The sequence below is a fragment of the Leopardus geoffroyi genome, chromosome A1 (assembly GCF_018350155.1).
Source record: "Leopardus geoffroyi isolate Oge1 chromosome A1, O.geoffroyi_Oge1_pat1.0, whole genome shotgun sequence".
NCBI lineage: Eukaryota > Metazoa > Chordata > Mammalia > Carnivora > Felidae > Leopardus > Leopardus geoffroyi.
This window is the reverse complement of record NC_059326.1, coordinates 23,249,593-23,266,456: the sequence shown is the minus strand read 5'-3', so window position 1 is coordinate 23,266,456 and position 16,864 is coordinate 23,249,593. Positions and strand designations below refer to the sequence as shown.

General features: G+C 33.8%; 1 protein-coding gene across 3 annotated transcripts in view; it reads right to left on the bottom strand.

Annotated features, from left to right (window-relative positions):
* SUCLA2 (succinate-CoA ligase ADP-forming subunit beta) overlaps nucleotides 1-16,864 on the bottom strand; it is a 52,891-nt gene that overhangs the window by 17,852 nt on the left and 18,175 nt on the right. For all 3 annotated transcript variants that reach the window (XM_045476253.1, XM_045476263.1, XM_045476242.1), the window contains exons 5-6: nucleotides 6,119-6,247; nucleotides 3,262-3,400 (exon numbers count right to left, since the gene is read on the bottom strand). In XM_045476253.1, the coding sequence (XP_045332209.1) occupies nucleotides 3,262-3,400; nucleotides 6,119-6,247 (268 nt within the window). The remainder of the gene's footprint in view (nucleotides 1-3,261; nucleotides 3,401-6,118; nucleotides 6,248-16,864) is intronic.

The window sequence follows — 16,864 nt, the reverse complement described above, 5'->3', positions numbered from 1 at the left end:
TGCTGTTATTTTTCCCACCTTAAAAAAGAAAGAAAAATATATTTTGCAACCTCTTCCCCCTTACCCTTCACTTCATGTACAGCAAAAGTCCTTGAACAAATTGTCTGTTTAAACCAAGGGTCAGCAAAAAAACAATATGGCCCATGGCCCAGATATAGCCTATGCCTATTTGGTATTGCCTGTAAGCAAAGAATGGGTTTCACATTTTTACATATTTTTAATGGGTTGTGAAGAACAAAGAAGGGAAAAGAAAGAAGGAGAAGAACAAAAATATGAAGAAAAGCACCATTCGTGGCCTACAAAACCTAAAATATTTACATCTGCCAGCCCCTTTGCCTAAACTCATTGTACAAATTTTTCTCCTGCAATCCTCCCTTAAACCCATTCTAATCAGGTTTTACTTCCAGCACTCTACCAAAATGACTCATATGAAGGTCAATTCTCCCAACTTCACCTTTCAGTGCTTTATCCCTTCCTCACCCCAATATAACTGCAACATTCTCCTTGCTGTACTTGATAAAAGGCTGAAAGAAGTGATTGGTTTCAGCCCAGAAGCCTGCCCAACATGAGACAGAGTTTCAAGTCCTGCTAAGTTAACTATAAATAACAATAAAAATCAACATTCTTCCAGAGGAAAATAAAAGAATTTCGTCTCTACACCATATTTTACAAAATGTCCAGTATGCAACTAAAAATTACTATATCCATGAAAGAAAAATAGGAAAATGTGACCAATGGTAAAGAGAAAAAGGAGACAAGAAAAACCAAACCCAACACGATCCAGATTTAAAATCAGAAGACTGTGAAAGTTATTTTAAATATGCTTAAGGATTTAAAGAAAAATATGGCCATAATAAAGGACTAGATGGGTACCTCAGTAGCAAATAAAACTATAAAAAAAAAAAAATCTAGAACTAAAAAGCACAACACCTAAAATGATAAATTCACTGGGTGGGCTTAACAACATATTTATTAGAGATGGGTCAATGGACTTGAAGATAGATAAACAGAAGTTATCCAATCTGGAGGTGGGGGGAAAAAGTGACCTGTTAAACAGTATCATGTTATCTAACATGTAATATTGGAAGTAGAAAGAAGAATGGGGCAGGAGAAAGTATTTGAAAGGACAAAAAAAGACATATCAACCTAGATTTCTATGTCCAGTTTGTAGTAATTTGTTACAGCAACCACTGGGAACTAACACAGCTGCCAAAGGACATCAACAGAAACTTTGCAGTCTACTGAGGAAAATGTATGTCTGATAAACATGAAAAATTCTCAACATCACAAATAATCAAAGAATTGAAAAATAAGATACCACGTCCTGATTAGCAGTTTGACAGAGTTTAAAACCAAGATAACAGCCACTTCTGGCACAAGTAGGCATTGAAATGAACACTCTGTAAGTTAGAACAACTTTTCCAGACAACAATCTGGCAAAATACATCTCAAAATGTTATTATCCTGGCCCAATAATCAAACATGTTAAAATATCATTACTCTTCAATCCCAAAATTCTACTTCTAAGAATCTATGCGAAAGCTAATCAAGGCTGCAAAGACTTATATACAAATAATATACAAGCCTTTAAAAACTGAAAAATATTTAACATCAAAAATTTTATCATGTAGTCTTAAGTTTAAAAAGGGAAAGATATAAACTGAATAGACAATATGATCCCAATTACAGAACAGGCTGAAATGAACTAAAATATTAAAAAGGATGTTTGTGGTGGGGTGGGGGGGATCTGGGTGGCTCAGTCAGCTAAGCATCCAAGTCTTGATCCCGGCTCAGGCCATAAATTTCACGGTTCGTGAGATCAAGCCCTATGTCAGGCTCTGTGCTGACAGTGTGGAGCCTACTTGGGATTTTCTCTCCCTCTCTCTCTGTCCCTCCCTGCTTTCTCTACCTCTCGCTCCCAAAATAAATAATAAATAAACTTTAAGGAAAAAAAAAAAAACGATGGTAGGTAATGAGGTTATAGGAAGTTTTTCCAACCTACCTATGTTTCTTGGTACTTTGCAAATTTTCTGTAAATACAATGCCCTTAATCAGAAAAGGAAAAAAAAAAAAAAAAAACTCCTTCAAAATATATAGAAATGCATACAAAGAAAAGAAAAGATAAACTAAAATACAAAGGGAAAAAAATTAGTTTTTAAGAGAACAAAGACATTCCCTCACCAACAGAATATGGCTGTAGAATTTCACAACTGAAAGTAATTCAGGAGTCTTGCTTTCAATGTTATTATTACAGAAGCAAAACAAAACAAAAAAAACTTTTATACAAATAATTCTCCTTCACTGAAAATTTCATTTTGAAAATGTGCATCAGCCTTTACTCTTTATAAAAAAATTTTTTAGTTTTATAAATGACCTCTATGATCACAAGAGAATTTACTCATTCTTCTTTACACAATCATATAAATGACCAACTAAAAATCCATTTCTATAATAAAGAATGTACCTAATTAAAAGTATACAAGTGAAAGGTGATCTACAAATGCTTAAGAGATTAAAATATCCAAAGTGGCTTGAAACAAAATCAAGTAATACAGTTAATATAAAGTATCAAGAAAAATTTAGGCTACAATAATGCAACTTATATTTTTAAAATGGCTATACATGGAAGGTATGGTCATTCAGAATCTGATTTTCCTTTAAATACATGCAAAAGAAAAGGTGTCAAAGTGACAAGCTAATCTTACTTCTCTGTTGGATAGAAATATTAAAAGGAAGCAAGTACCAGGCTCTACCCTTTGTATAATAAAGACCCATGACAACTCTAAAGTCTGAAACTTGTGGGAGACTAAGAGGGCTAGTTCCTCAAAACTACTGCCATTTACTCACTACCCCACTAATTACTCTCATCAGCACTGCCCAAAAGAACTTTCTTTCTGCAATGATGGCAATATTCTGTATGTGTGCTATCTGATAAGGTAACCACATGTGGCTACTGAGCAGTTGCAATGTGACTAGTTCAACTGAGGAATATTCTAATAAATGTTAATTGCCACGTGTGGCTGGTAGCCCCCATACTGGACAGTGCAGCTTTAACCTCCCTGTGTGTACATAAATATACATTTTAAGTGTTTGTTTTAATAGGTATTTATCCTTCATATTTGTTCACATTCAATTTATTATAAAATAAGTTTCTACATAGGAAAGAGTTCACTTCCTTATGAATTCAACTTCCTTACTGAAGCATACAATTGGTGGATAAATACAGAATCAGTGTTTGGTAAAAAGGAAAAGGTCCCTTACCGGCTCCATCCGAATCCTCTACCATTGGATTTATTTCTACCATAGTTGCATCATATTTCAGGAAAAGGTTGTAAAGCTTGATCATATTTTCTGCTGCAGAGTCCACAATATTAGGTGGAAATCCCATCTTCTGTGCAAGCTGAAATCAATTTGTCTCTTTATTATATGTATGTTGCGTATGTCCAATCAACATTAAGTTACTGTAAATAAAAACCTTCTAGCTTATCACTTAAATAATAAGTATGAATTGTTTGTAGTCAAACATGAATGACTGAAATAGCAGCCACTACTACTAAATGGTTCAATAAAACTTTTTATTCAAAATTCCCACAAGACAAGTAGTATGGCCATTTTACAAATGAGAAAGATTCAGAGAAGTTAAGTCCTGACTAGATTCCAGTTCCAGTGTTTATTCCATTGCCTTCATATTGCCTCTAAGCCTTATGGCAAACCTAAACTGAAAGAGGCTTATATTTTATTAAAAGACATATAAAAGGTGGACTGACAATCCCAATGGTGCAAATGACGGCAAAAATATTAAATCACTTGATTTTACCTTTTAAGTAACTTATGAACAGTGTCTACCAAGCAATTAGGACACATTCAGTCAAACCAGTATAACTGCATTCATTCAGAAATCTACTGAGTATCTAATATAAGACAGGCCCAAAAGATACAGTTACTTAAGCTTCTATTCTAATAGAGGGGTGTATAGTCTTGAGTAGAGATTCCTAACTAGATATATACCTGAAGAGCTTTTTAAAAAATACACATACCAAAGTTCCAAACTAGAAGTTCTGGTTTACAAGTCCGACAGTGGACCAAGCCTTTCATAATTTTTGAAGTTCCATAAGCAATTCTGGACTACTGATATAGAAGCTACATGTCTATATATTTATTCTAACTGCTGCAATTGCTCAAGAACACTATGAAGGAGGTTTTCCTCTTTTCTAACTACTATCTAAGGTTGCAATACATTTGAATTTTAATTACAGAAAATCTTAAATTCTTTAAGGGTGAATATGATTTTTGCAAAAAGTCAAATACCAGTAAGTAAAGAGGATAATCAGCCAAAAAAAAAATGGCATTTTCAATTAAGACTTATTTCATATAGAGAATAATATGAAATAAATGAGAAATAATTAAATATTATTTCATTAAGAAAGATTTTCACTAGGTTATAATCTACCATTTTAGATCTAAATATTTGAGAATTGCAACAGAATTCTGATCAACCCAGAAAGACATTAATTTGCCAAACACTGTGCTAGGTAGCATTTCTGCTCTTCACTCAAAAAGCTGTAACCTGAGTAGATTATTCCTTCAAGTGTTATTCGAAATCAAGTATTCTTTCTCATCTAAATTTAACTGTGCAGTCATCATTCTCACATAACTACCTAATGAATCAAGTCTCTGTCTGTCCCCTTTAAACCTTTATACCATTATCTTGCTTCAATGACTTTACCAAGGTAATTTCGCTATCTCCTTTAAACTTTTGTGCTAGTCAAAAATTCTTGCTCTACTGTACTTCAATATCATAAGCTTATTTTGACAGAGTTTCCCACTAATACACATTAATTTCATTCAAACTTTAACATTCAAACTTTTCTTTTAAGATGGGTCACTTATTTTTCATATCCAAACTAAACAATTTAATAGCAGTATTCCAACCTTACCAGTCAACTCTCACAGGCTATGGTATTAAACTTCACGGTTGGGTTTTTTTGTGGTTTTTTTTGTTTGTTTTTTTTTTGGAGAAGGTGGTGGACAGAAAGTGGGGAAGAAGCACACAAAAAAGGACAGTACAGAAGACTAAAGTATAGGCAAAAATTATTGTTTATGTGCAGACACTAAAAGCCCATAGCTTTCATCAGATTCTCAAAAGTATCCATCAACCACTTCCCTCCAAAAAAATCAGATTATAGGAATATATAAGACAGTGTCCCTACCATTCCATACAATTTACAGGAAACAAAGGGGAGATTGGAACACATTAAATGCCACCATGGGTATGTAAAATCCAGGCTATGATAAACAATAAACCATAATCACCCCCAGTTGCTTCAACAAACGAAAGAAGGATGAAGAGAGTGAGGGAAAGAAAACCTATAAATTAGAAAAAGACCTATGAGACAATAACCAATAGCAATGAAAGACCTTATATGGATCCCAACTCATACAAATTATAATTCTCATACAAATCTTAAATTCTTTAAGGGTGAATATGATTTTTGCAAAAAGTCAAATACCAATAAGTAGAGGATAATCAGCCTGAGAAATTATATACAAATTATAAAAGAAAAAAAATGAAAAACTTGAGACAAGGGAATTTGAACGAATGGGTAGGTAATGATTATAAAGAATTATTAATTTTACTAGGTATGACAATGGTATAGGGGCTAATTAAAATAATCCTTGCCTTTTAAAGACAAGTATTAAAATACTTAAGGAAAATATTGTAGATACTTCTAAAAAATTTTTTTAACATTTCTTTATTTTTGAGAGACAGAGCATGTATGGGGGAGGGGCAGAGAGAGAGAGGGAGACACAAAATCTGAAGCAGGCTCCAGGCTCTGAACTGTCAGCACAGAGCCCGATGCGGGGCTTAAACTCACAAACTGTGAGATCATGACCTGAGCAGAAGTTGGATGCTTAACCGACTGAGCCATCCAGGCACCCCTACTGTAGATACTTTAAAGGTTTCAATTTCAAACAAGATATTAACATGCATTGACACTAAAAAAGTTTTTTAAAAAAGTTTTGTCACTTAACTTATACAAAGTTAATTCTCTTTCTTTTTTTAAGTATTACAATTATCCAATAAAGCTATGTAGAAATTCTTCAGAATACAACATACCCGGACAGCTTGTTCCTTTTTAATGCCTTCTACAATATCAATAGGTTCTTTAACTATGGCCTCAGGAGTCTCAGCAGCAACATCTTCAATGTTGACACCACCTTGAGAACTTCCTATTAATACAGGACCCTGGCAAGAGGGGAAACAGCCAAAACATCTAGATTTTATTTTTGAACCCATCAATAAAATTTTAAAACCTATTTATGCACACTATTAGATTTATGTATCTATCACTCCCCACTCCTATCTTTAAATTTCCTTGAGAATTTATCCTTACATCTCCTGCACAGTACCCCTTTATAAATGTTCAACTGAAATAATGGAAAAGAAGCGAAAAAGTAGAGGAAGACAAGAGCTCACCTGTGAGACAAAAAGATTAAAAATATACACAAAACTTATACCAAATTAAGTTAATATAAATATGTACATATAAAATATAACCTACAAATTTTTCCTAAGAACTGAAGGACAACTATTGTTTAAAGGACATTTTTAAAAATCATTTAAAAAGATACTGATATTTTTAAAAAGTCTAATAAATAAAAGTCAATTTTGTAAGCTCTAGCCCTACTGCAAGTCAGTAAAAATTACTTACCTTGAAACAATAGTTCTGACTATGATCATGAATGATATAAGATAAAAATAATAAATAATTAACTTTTAAGTCTCTTAAAATCAATCAAGAAAAAAACCTTAAAGCAAAATAATCTAATAGATTTGTTAATTTATGCACAAAACTGGAAACATGCAAAAACAAGGAAATGGTAAAACTATATTACTGAAGATTATTTAAGGTATAGGAAAATGATCTCAGTAGTGTTATACAGGAAAAAATGATATAAAACTCTAGATTCTATTCTCAACTGTGTGAGTTTTTTTTTTCCTAGTAGATTTACATTTTTAGAGGTTTTATGTAAATCTTTTTTATTTTTATTTTTTTTATTTTATTTTTTATTTTTAAAAATTTACATCCAAATTAGTTAGCACGTAGTGCAACAATGATTTCAGGAGTAGATTCCTTAGTGCCCCCTTACCCATTTAGCCCATCCCCCCCACACAACCCCTCCAGTAACCCTCAGTTTGTTCTCCATATTTATGAGTCTCTTCTGTTTTGTTCCCCTCCCTGTTTTTATATTATTTTTGTTTCCCTTCCTTTATGTTCATCTGTTTTGTATCTGAAAAGTCCTCATATGAGTGAAGTCATATGATTTTTGTCTTTCTCTGACTAATGTCACTTAGCGTAATACCCTCCAGTTCCATCCATGCAGTTGCAAATGGCATGATTTCATTCTTTTTGATTGCCAAGTAATACTCCATTGTATATATATACCACATCTTCCTTATCCATTCATCCATCGAAGGACATTTGGGCTCTTTCCAAACTTTGGCTATTGTTGATAGTGCTGCTATAAACATGGGGGTGCATGTGTCCCTTCAAAACAGCACACCTGTATCCCATGGATAAATGCCTAGTAGTGCAATTGCTAGATCGTAGGGTAGTTCTATTTTTAGTTTTTTGAGGAACCTGCATACTGTTTTCCAAAACTATGTGAAGTTTTTTAACATAAAGTATGTTTAAATGTGCAACCACTCAATAATCACACAAACTGCAAAAAAGATGGGAAAACATTAAATGGTAAGGCTTTTGTTACCCTATGTGTCACTATTCTCCCCCCTCAAATTTTTTTACAATGAACATAGTATTCTTAATCCAGGAGAAAAGAAAGCATGACTTTCATGGGGAAAAAAACAAAAGCAAAAGATTATTTTCACTTTTCTATCCCAGGAACTAGTGTGTTTCAGTAACAAACTCATTTCAAGATTTAAAGTAAAGGATTCATTCACATAAATGTATTCATTACTGTTTGGAGAACAAAACAGTCCTTCAAATCCTCAAAATAAGCAATAGCCAAAGGGGGAAAAACCTACTACTTCTTATGGGAATTAACTGTTACTTAGGTGAAAAAAAAATGATTTAAAAAATAGTACCAGCCTCCATGGAGAAAAACTGGGGGGCTGAGAAACAGGGGTGGGTGGAAGACTGATATTTCCTTGTACATCTTCGCACCCTTTAAATTTTACATTATGTGATTAGATTTCAATATGCATGTGTAATAAAGAATTTGGCTGGCCTTTATCCCCAATGTCTGAAAAGCACCTTTAAACCATCCAGTACAACTTAGAGTTTATGCTAATGAGGTGACTCATGGTAGGCCCAAGTTAATACAAAGGAGATGACTCAGGTAGGCAGAAGGCATGCAAAGGACAGAAAGGCAAACACTGTGATTAGAGGTTTGGAGCTTTGAGCCACATGATATCAGCCCAACCTTCTGGAAGGAAAGGGGTCCTGGAGTTTCAGCTCAACAAAGTGGTCAATGATTTAATCCACCATACCTATTTACTAAAGCACCCCCAAAAAACTGTGGACATCAGATTCACCAAGATGGTAGAACAGGAAGCCCTAGACTCGTTCTCCCACAGAAACACTAACTTAATATTATATGATCTGAATTTTTTATTCCTTTTTAGGAGAGTAAATCTCTTTATAGGAATGCCAGAAACCAGTTAGGAAACTGTAGTACCTTAGGTTCAACTGCAATGAAACAGGTAAAAAAAAAAAAAAAAAAAAAAAAGCCATTTCATTTCATCCAAGTCAGCCCCTCCCCTAGATTGATTGACACAGCTTAAGATCAAGAGAAATAGCCCAATGCTCTGCTTCTCCCTTGGGAAGGAAAAGGGAAAGTCGAATATGCATCCAACATTCTTGCTTTTCAGGGGACTATTGAAGGAACTGATTTCTGTCTTACCTAACTTAGCAAACTGACTGGGAAAAGCATATTGTAATTGCCTGTGAGAGCTCAGCAGTTAGGGCACCACCACAGAACATATAACACTGAAGAAAGAAGCCAACATAGCTCTCAAAAATTGGGGAAAAGCAGCCAGCTCATGGATTTTTTTTAATAACTCAAGGAACTAGAAAAAGAACAAACTAAACCCGAAGTTAGCAGAAAGAGAGAAATAATAAAGATTAAAGCAGAAATAAATAAAAGAAAATAGAACAGAAATAACTAATAAAACTAAAATCTGGTTTGTTGAAGAGTTCAACAAAATTTACAAACCCTTAGGTAAACTAAGAAAAGAAAAAACACAGTAACAAAAATTAGAAGTGAAAAAGAAGACATTACAAATGGATGCCACAGAAACAAAAAGGATAAGAGACTACTATGAATAATTACATGCCAACCAATTGGATAACCTAGAAGAAATGGATAAATTCCTAGACACACAAAATAGACCAAAAATGAGTACTGAAGAAAAAAAAAATCTGGATATATTACAAGGAGATTAAATGAATAATTAAAAACTTCCCAACAAAGAAAAGCCCAGTACCAAATGACCTCACTAAAGAATTTCGCCAAATATTTAAAGAACTAATAGCAATCCTTCTCAAACTTTTCCAAAAAATTAAAGAGGGAGGAACACTTCCAAACCCATTCAGCGAGGTCAGCATTGATACCAAAACCAGACAAAGATACCACAAGAAAACTACTAACCAACATCCCTGATGAATATTGATGCAAAAACTCTCAACAAAACACTAGTAACCAATTTCAGTAACACACTGACAGGATTATATATCATGAGCAAATGGGATTTATTCCTGGAAAGCAATGATGTTTCAACCTATAAAAATCAAAATAATTCACCACACTAACAGAATCAAGTTCAAAAACCACATGATCATCTCCACTGATGCAGAAAAAGCATTTCAAAAACGTCAACATCCTTTTATAAAAACACTCAACAAACTAGGAATACAAAGAATTACCTCAACATAATAAAGGCCATATATAAACAACCCACAACCAACATACTCAATGGCAAACAACTAACTGAAAGCTGCCTTCTAAGATCAGGAAAAAGGCAAAGATGCTCATTCTTGTCACTTTATTCACTATGATATTTGGAAGTCTTGGCCAGAGCAATCAGGCAAGAAAAATAAATAAAAGGTATCCAAACAGGGAAGGAAGAAGTAAAATTACCTCTGTTTACAATGTGGTCTTGGATATACAAACTCTAAAGAACCTCCAAAAAACTGTTTAAGAACTAATAAATGAGATCAGCAAAGTCACAGGATACAAAATCAACATACAAATATATCTTGCATTTCTATACACTAACAATGAACAATCTGAAAAGGATCCCGGGGCTCCCGGGTGGCTCAGTCAGTTGGGCATCCAACTTCAGCCCAGGTCATGATCTCACAGTCTGTGAGTTCGAGCCCTGCGTCGGGCTCTGTGCTGACAGCTCAGGGCATGGAGCCTGCTTCAGATTCTGTGCCTCCCCCTCTCTCTGCCCCTCACATGCTCATGCTCTGTCTCTTAATAATAAATAAATGTTAAAAAAAAATTTTTTTAAGAAAATGATCCCATTTACAATAGCATCAAAAAGAATAAAATAGGATAAATTTAATCAGAAAGATAAAAGACTTGTACAAGGAAAACTGTATCACAGTGCTGAATGAAACTAAACAGGACACAATAAACAGAAAGATACTGACTGGAAGACTTAATATTATTAAAATGTCCAATACTACCCATGGCAATCTACAGATTAAATGCAATCCCTACTAGCACTTTCTCCCAATACGGTATTTTTCCATTGTCCCTTGTTTGAAAAAATAGAAAAAAAAAAGAAAGAAAGAAAGAAAGAAAAAAAAGAAAAGAAAGAAACTTAAAATTCATATGAACTCTGAGGATCCTGAATAACCAAAATAATCTTGAAAAAGAAAAACAAAGCTGGAGCCTCATAATTCCCAGTTTCAAACACATAACAAAGCTATAGTAATCAAAACAGTATGGTTCTGGCATAAAGACAGACATATAAACCAATGAAACAGAAAACACAGAAATAAATCCTCATATATAGTCAAACGGTCTCTGACAAATGTGCCACAGCTACACAAAGGGGAAAGGATAGTCTCTACAACAATGGTGTTGGAGAAATTGAATATCCACGTGCAAATTAATGAAGATGATCCTTACTTTACACTATAAACAAAAATTAACTCAAAATGGATTAAAGACCAAAATGGAAGATCTAAAACAGCAAAACTCCTAGAAGAAAACAGGGGGAAGACTTCATGACATTAGATTTGGCAATAATTTCTCGGATAAGACATCAAATCACAAGCAATAAAAGCAGAAAGAGACAAACTGGACTAAATCAAACTCAAAACTTCAACACTGTAAAAGAAACAATCAAGAGAGTGAAAAGGCAACCTACAGAGCAGGAGAATATCAGCAATCCATATGCACGATAAGAGATTAATATTCAGGATATATAAAGAACCACAATTCAAAAACTAAAACCCAAACAATCCAATTTAAAAATGTGCAAAGGACTTGAATAGACATTTCTTCAGAGAAGATGCAGATCTTCATCAGCTTATGGTAGCACAACAAAGTACAGTAAACTGGGTGATTTAAACAACAGGCATTTATTTCTCACAGTTCATGGTTCATACTCATACTAATCTCCTTATCAAATGGTTTTTCAGCCACATCCTTCATATTCTTTTCCAAATAGCTTTCTTAGTTTTTGGAGTTTAGGCAGGCTGAGAATTTTCCAAATCTTTAAATTCTGATATCTTTTTGCTTCACTTAACAATCCCTTGTTCAATTTGTTTCTCTCTTCTCAAAGTTTACTATAAGTAGTCAGAAGGAACCAAGCTGCTTCCTCAATACGATGCTTAAAAATCTCCTCAGCTAAACATTCATCACTCCCAAGTTCTACCTTCCACAAAACGCTAGAACATAAACACAATTCATCCAAGTTCTTTGCCACATTGTGAGAAGGATCACCTTTTTTCCATCATTCATCATTTCAGTCTGAGACCGCAAAAGAATGATCTTTCCATATCTATATCTACCCATATTTCTACCAACATTCTATTCGTGACTATTTATATATTCTCTAAGATGGAGGTTTTCTCTATAGCTCTTTTCTTTCTGAGTCCTCACCAGAATCACCTTCAAAAGTCCCTCCACAATAACCCCAGCTTTTTCTACCACATACCTCAAGACTCTTTCAGTTTCCATCCATTACCCAGTTCCAAAGCCACTTCAGCATTTTTATCTATTTGTTATAGCAGCATTCCACCTCATAGTCGCAACATGACCTCACATAAACCTAATTACCAAAGGCTCACTTCCATATATCATCACATTAGGGCTTAGGGCTTCAAAATATGAATTGGGGTGGGGGGAATAAACAGTCAGTTCATAACAATATACAAATGGCCAACAAGTATATGAAAGGGTGTTCATTATCAGTAATCATTAAAGAAATGCAAATCAAAACCACAGTGAGATATTACCTCACACCCATTAGAATAACTTCTGTCAAAAAAAAAAAAAGCATTTAGTGAGGATGTGGAAAAATTGAACTCCTGTGCCCTGTTGGTAGAAATGTACAATAGTAGAACCACTGTGAAAAACAGTATCAAGGTTCCTCAAAAAATTAAACACCATATTACCATATGATCCAGCAATCCCACTTTGAGGTATATATCCAATGGAACTGAAAATGGTATCTCAATAGACATCTGCATACCTACATTAACTGCAACATTATTCACAATAGTCAGGACGAAGAAACCTGAATATCCATCAAGAGATGAAAAATAAAGAAAATAAGAAAAACTATATATATGCACATACAATGGAATACATTCAGCCTTTAAAAAAACAGAAATCGTGAGGCACCAGGGTTGCTCAGTCAGTTAAGTATCCTGACTCTTGATTTCAGCTCTGGTCATGATCTCAGCAATTCATGGGACCGAGCCCCACATCAGGCTTGGCACTGACAGCATGAAGCCCACTTGGGATTCTCTCTCTCCTCTCTCTCTGCCCCTTCCCCACTCACACATGTACTCTTTTTTTTTTTTTTAATTTTTTTTTTTAATCTTTACTTATTTTTGAGAGAGAGACAGCATGTGAGCAGGGGAAGAGCAGAGAGAGAGGGAAATACAGAATCCGAAGCAGGATCCAGGCTCTGAGCTGTCAGCACAGAGCCTGACGTGAGGCTCGAACTCACAAACTGAGATCATGATCTGAGCCGAAGTCGGACACTCAACCGACTGAGCCACCCAGGTGCCCCACATGTGTACTCTTTCAAAATAAACTTGAAAAATATAAAAAATAATAATAAATAAATAAAAATTTAAAAAGGAAATCCTGACACATGCTGCAACATGGATGAACCTTGAAGACATTACACTAAGTAAAATTAACAAGCCACAAAAAAGACAAATACTGCATGATTCCACTTACATGAGGTTTGACTATATCTACAACAGTCAAACTCTTAAAAACAGAAAGTAGATCTCTAGCCAGCTAGTGGGCATTAAGAGTAACCCAAGGAACCCAAAACTTGAGGCTGGTGTCTGAAGAGAACACAGGCATGTGGAGGACTATACCCTTAACCTGTGAGGTTTGGCCCAATTCTGGGTACTTGGTGTCAGAACTCACTACAACATATACAGCAGACAAATTTTTAATGAAAGAATTAATTGTGCCTTCTCAGCCTCAAGAAAAGTAGTAAGCTTAAGTAAAGAGAAATGTTTGAAATTATACTCTAATTTTTAGTTCTTCTATAAGCTTCAAATGAAAAGGTATTCTTCATATCCTCTCTAGCAAGGCTAGAGCTTTTACAAAGATCTAAAGTGGGAGGGTGGAGGCGACTCATTTATGAAGAGCTTGTTCAACTAATAGCAAACTAACAGCATGCTACTGAAGTAGAACATAGGTAAATTTAACTATAGATAACCCTAAAATGTAATTTTTTTCAACAAAAGAGGTAGAAACCAACAAACATTTAAAATATTTGAACATTTTATTTTAGTTTTACTTTTCTTTAATATATACTGATAAGAGAAATAAAAAGCCACATAAAAGTCTGGGGGAAAAAAGATAATATTAAATCCTCATTAAAGTAATGATTAGGTCTCCAAGAGTTAGCTGTAAGTTGGGGGGCGGCAGGGGGAAGGCTAAAAAAAAAAAAAACCATATGAAATAACATAAAATAAAGTGAACAGCCCTTCTCTGTACTAATTCCCAACCAATTAGAAAGAAACCCCCAAACTGTAGACAGCTGGTCAGAAGAAAGCTTACAAAAGTAAATATAAATCAGTTAAAATAATGACTATAGTTTTGCATTTGGTCGTGACTGCTGAATGAATGCTGTTTGTTTAAGTGATTTGGTTTTAACTTTTAAATTTTAGTAATAAATGTTCAGAATAATTAAATTCTAGCAAATAGCTGTAATTTCAAATAAATGAATAATACTATTTTCTCCTTCTTAACCTAAATTCCTCTTCTCATTAGTACCACAAAAAAAAATTTGCCTTAAAATAGGTCAGAATTTTAAATAAGTCACTTAATAAAATAAAGACCTTTTTTAAAAACAATATAAGTATGCGAAATAAAATTTGGAATTCTTGTGGCACATTTTATATCTATTCCAAGTAAAGTAAAAACAACTTGACATAGTTAAATGTGCCATTCATTTACAGCAGATTCCAATATTTTACTAGAAAAATAAATGAAAATATTTTGCAAATGTGATTTGTTAAATTAGATTTGTCTCAGCCCAAAAGTACCCAACAGGCACTGGGTAAATGCTAAGAAATCTAATTTTTAACAAGTGCCAAAACAGAGGAGCTACTTAAATTGATTTTTTGGCATACCAAATCTGGGAAATATGATATATATCTGCCCAAGCTTCCTGATTTCACACATACTAAAGAAGACCAATAGAGCCTATGACTCACTCCTAAAAACAGATAAGGAACAAAATCAATATTTTATGATCAGTTGACTCCTATACACAGAATTTTAATTCAATCAAAAATGCTCTTCTCTTTTCAGTTTAAATAGCTGATTTTTTGTTATTTAATAGAGATTCCCACAAGAGCTTGTCATAACCCAAAAAGTAACACCAGCCAACTCTTACACTGGTCTAATATGACAGCATCAAAGAACATCTGACGAAATGGTTTACTGGTACTATCAAATTTTTAATCTGAATTATTACAACTATGTAATATAAATGAAAACATCTTTCTGAATGAGACTCAAATAATTCTCTAAAAATTCAAGTTCTTAAAATGAATTCAAATTTGGTTCTTTTCTCCAATGCTATATCTTTAATAAAATATAGTCAGTGTAGGGGCGCCTGGGTGGCGCAGTCGGTTAAGCGTCCGACTTCAGCCAGGTCACGATCTCACGGTCCGTGAGTTGGAGCCCCGCGTCGGGCTCTGGGCTGATGGCTCAGAGCCTGGAGCCTGTTTCCGATTCTGTGTCTCCCTCTCTCTCTCTGCCCCTCCCCCGGTCATGCTCTGTCTCTCTCTGTCCCAAAAATAAATAAACGTTGAAAAAAAAAAAATATATATATAGTCAGTGTATTATATTTAGATCTTTAATAACACATATTCAGTTTGCTATATTTACTCCAATCAAAATGAGGTACTCTGTGCAACGTTATAGGACTCCTATCTCTATAACAAAAAGTAAAAACAAAATAACAAAATGAAAGATGTTGATATAAAACATCAATGGAAAAGAAAACATAATGAAAATAACTGAATTTATAAGTGTAATTTTTATAAATGTGTAAAATATATTAGGTTATTGTCATGAGATTTCTAAAATAACTTACAAATCTAAATTCTACCATATAGAGAAACCTATAATGGTAAACATATTACTTACAAATAAAACAATGTCTTTTATCTTATATCCTGAGTGGGTTTTTACTACCATCTAGTGTTATACCTTAAGAAATACTTTCTTGTAAAAATTAAGTTATGAAAGACACTTTATAATATCACTCAAACATTACCAGAACATGTAATTAACTGTAAGAAAAAAAAATCACAGTATGGAAAATAGCTTTTTAAAAAGATGTTTTATATACAAAAACTAATTTCATTATTCTTAAAATTTTTGTTGTATTACTCATTGTGTGATTGTGTAATTTACATCAAATCCTTACTAGGACTTCCAAATACGTACTCAACTTGCCTGGAAAAACAAAGTATACAGCACAAAGATTCAGCCCATTGAGTGTAACTAATGTACTCAAAAAGCCAAATAATTAGAGTATAAAATGATTATCAATGCTCTCTCCATGGCAACGGGTCTATGAAAGGTCTTCTTCCTCGGATGCCTTAAATGCTAGCATTTTAGGTTCCATAAAGAGAGGAGAGCAGAGCTAGGGTTATGCTCCCTAGAATCATATTGTTTGCTAGTGAATGTCACCCTTCAACTTGACAAATACCAAATCAGCTAGTGAAATAAACCCCAAACTGTAAAAAAACACCAAAAGGTTGAAAAAGAAGATGAAGCCATGGAAACACATTCTTTTAATGGGTTCAGAAACTGTCTTTATTAGATTTTACTCTGCTGGAAATTATTTTCTCAGTCTAGGGAATCTGGAGATGAATCCGAGAGCATTTAAGTTGCTCTTAGCAAATTAACAATTTAGAAGTCCTGTGGATTCTATTTCAGCAAAGTTTTGCCTATAGCTTTTATTACCACAATATTATATCTTAAATTTTATGGCATTAACCATGCTTTTTTTTAATGACAAAAAATAAAAGTTGTGCTCATGACACATACAAATAGATTATGGATTATACCTTTTTTAATCCTTCCCATAGAAATAGCAATAATCAACTTTTGA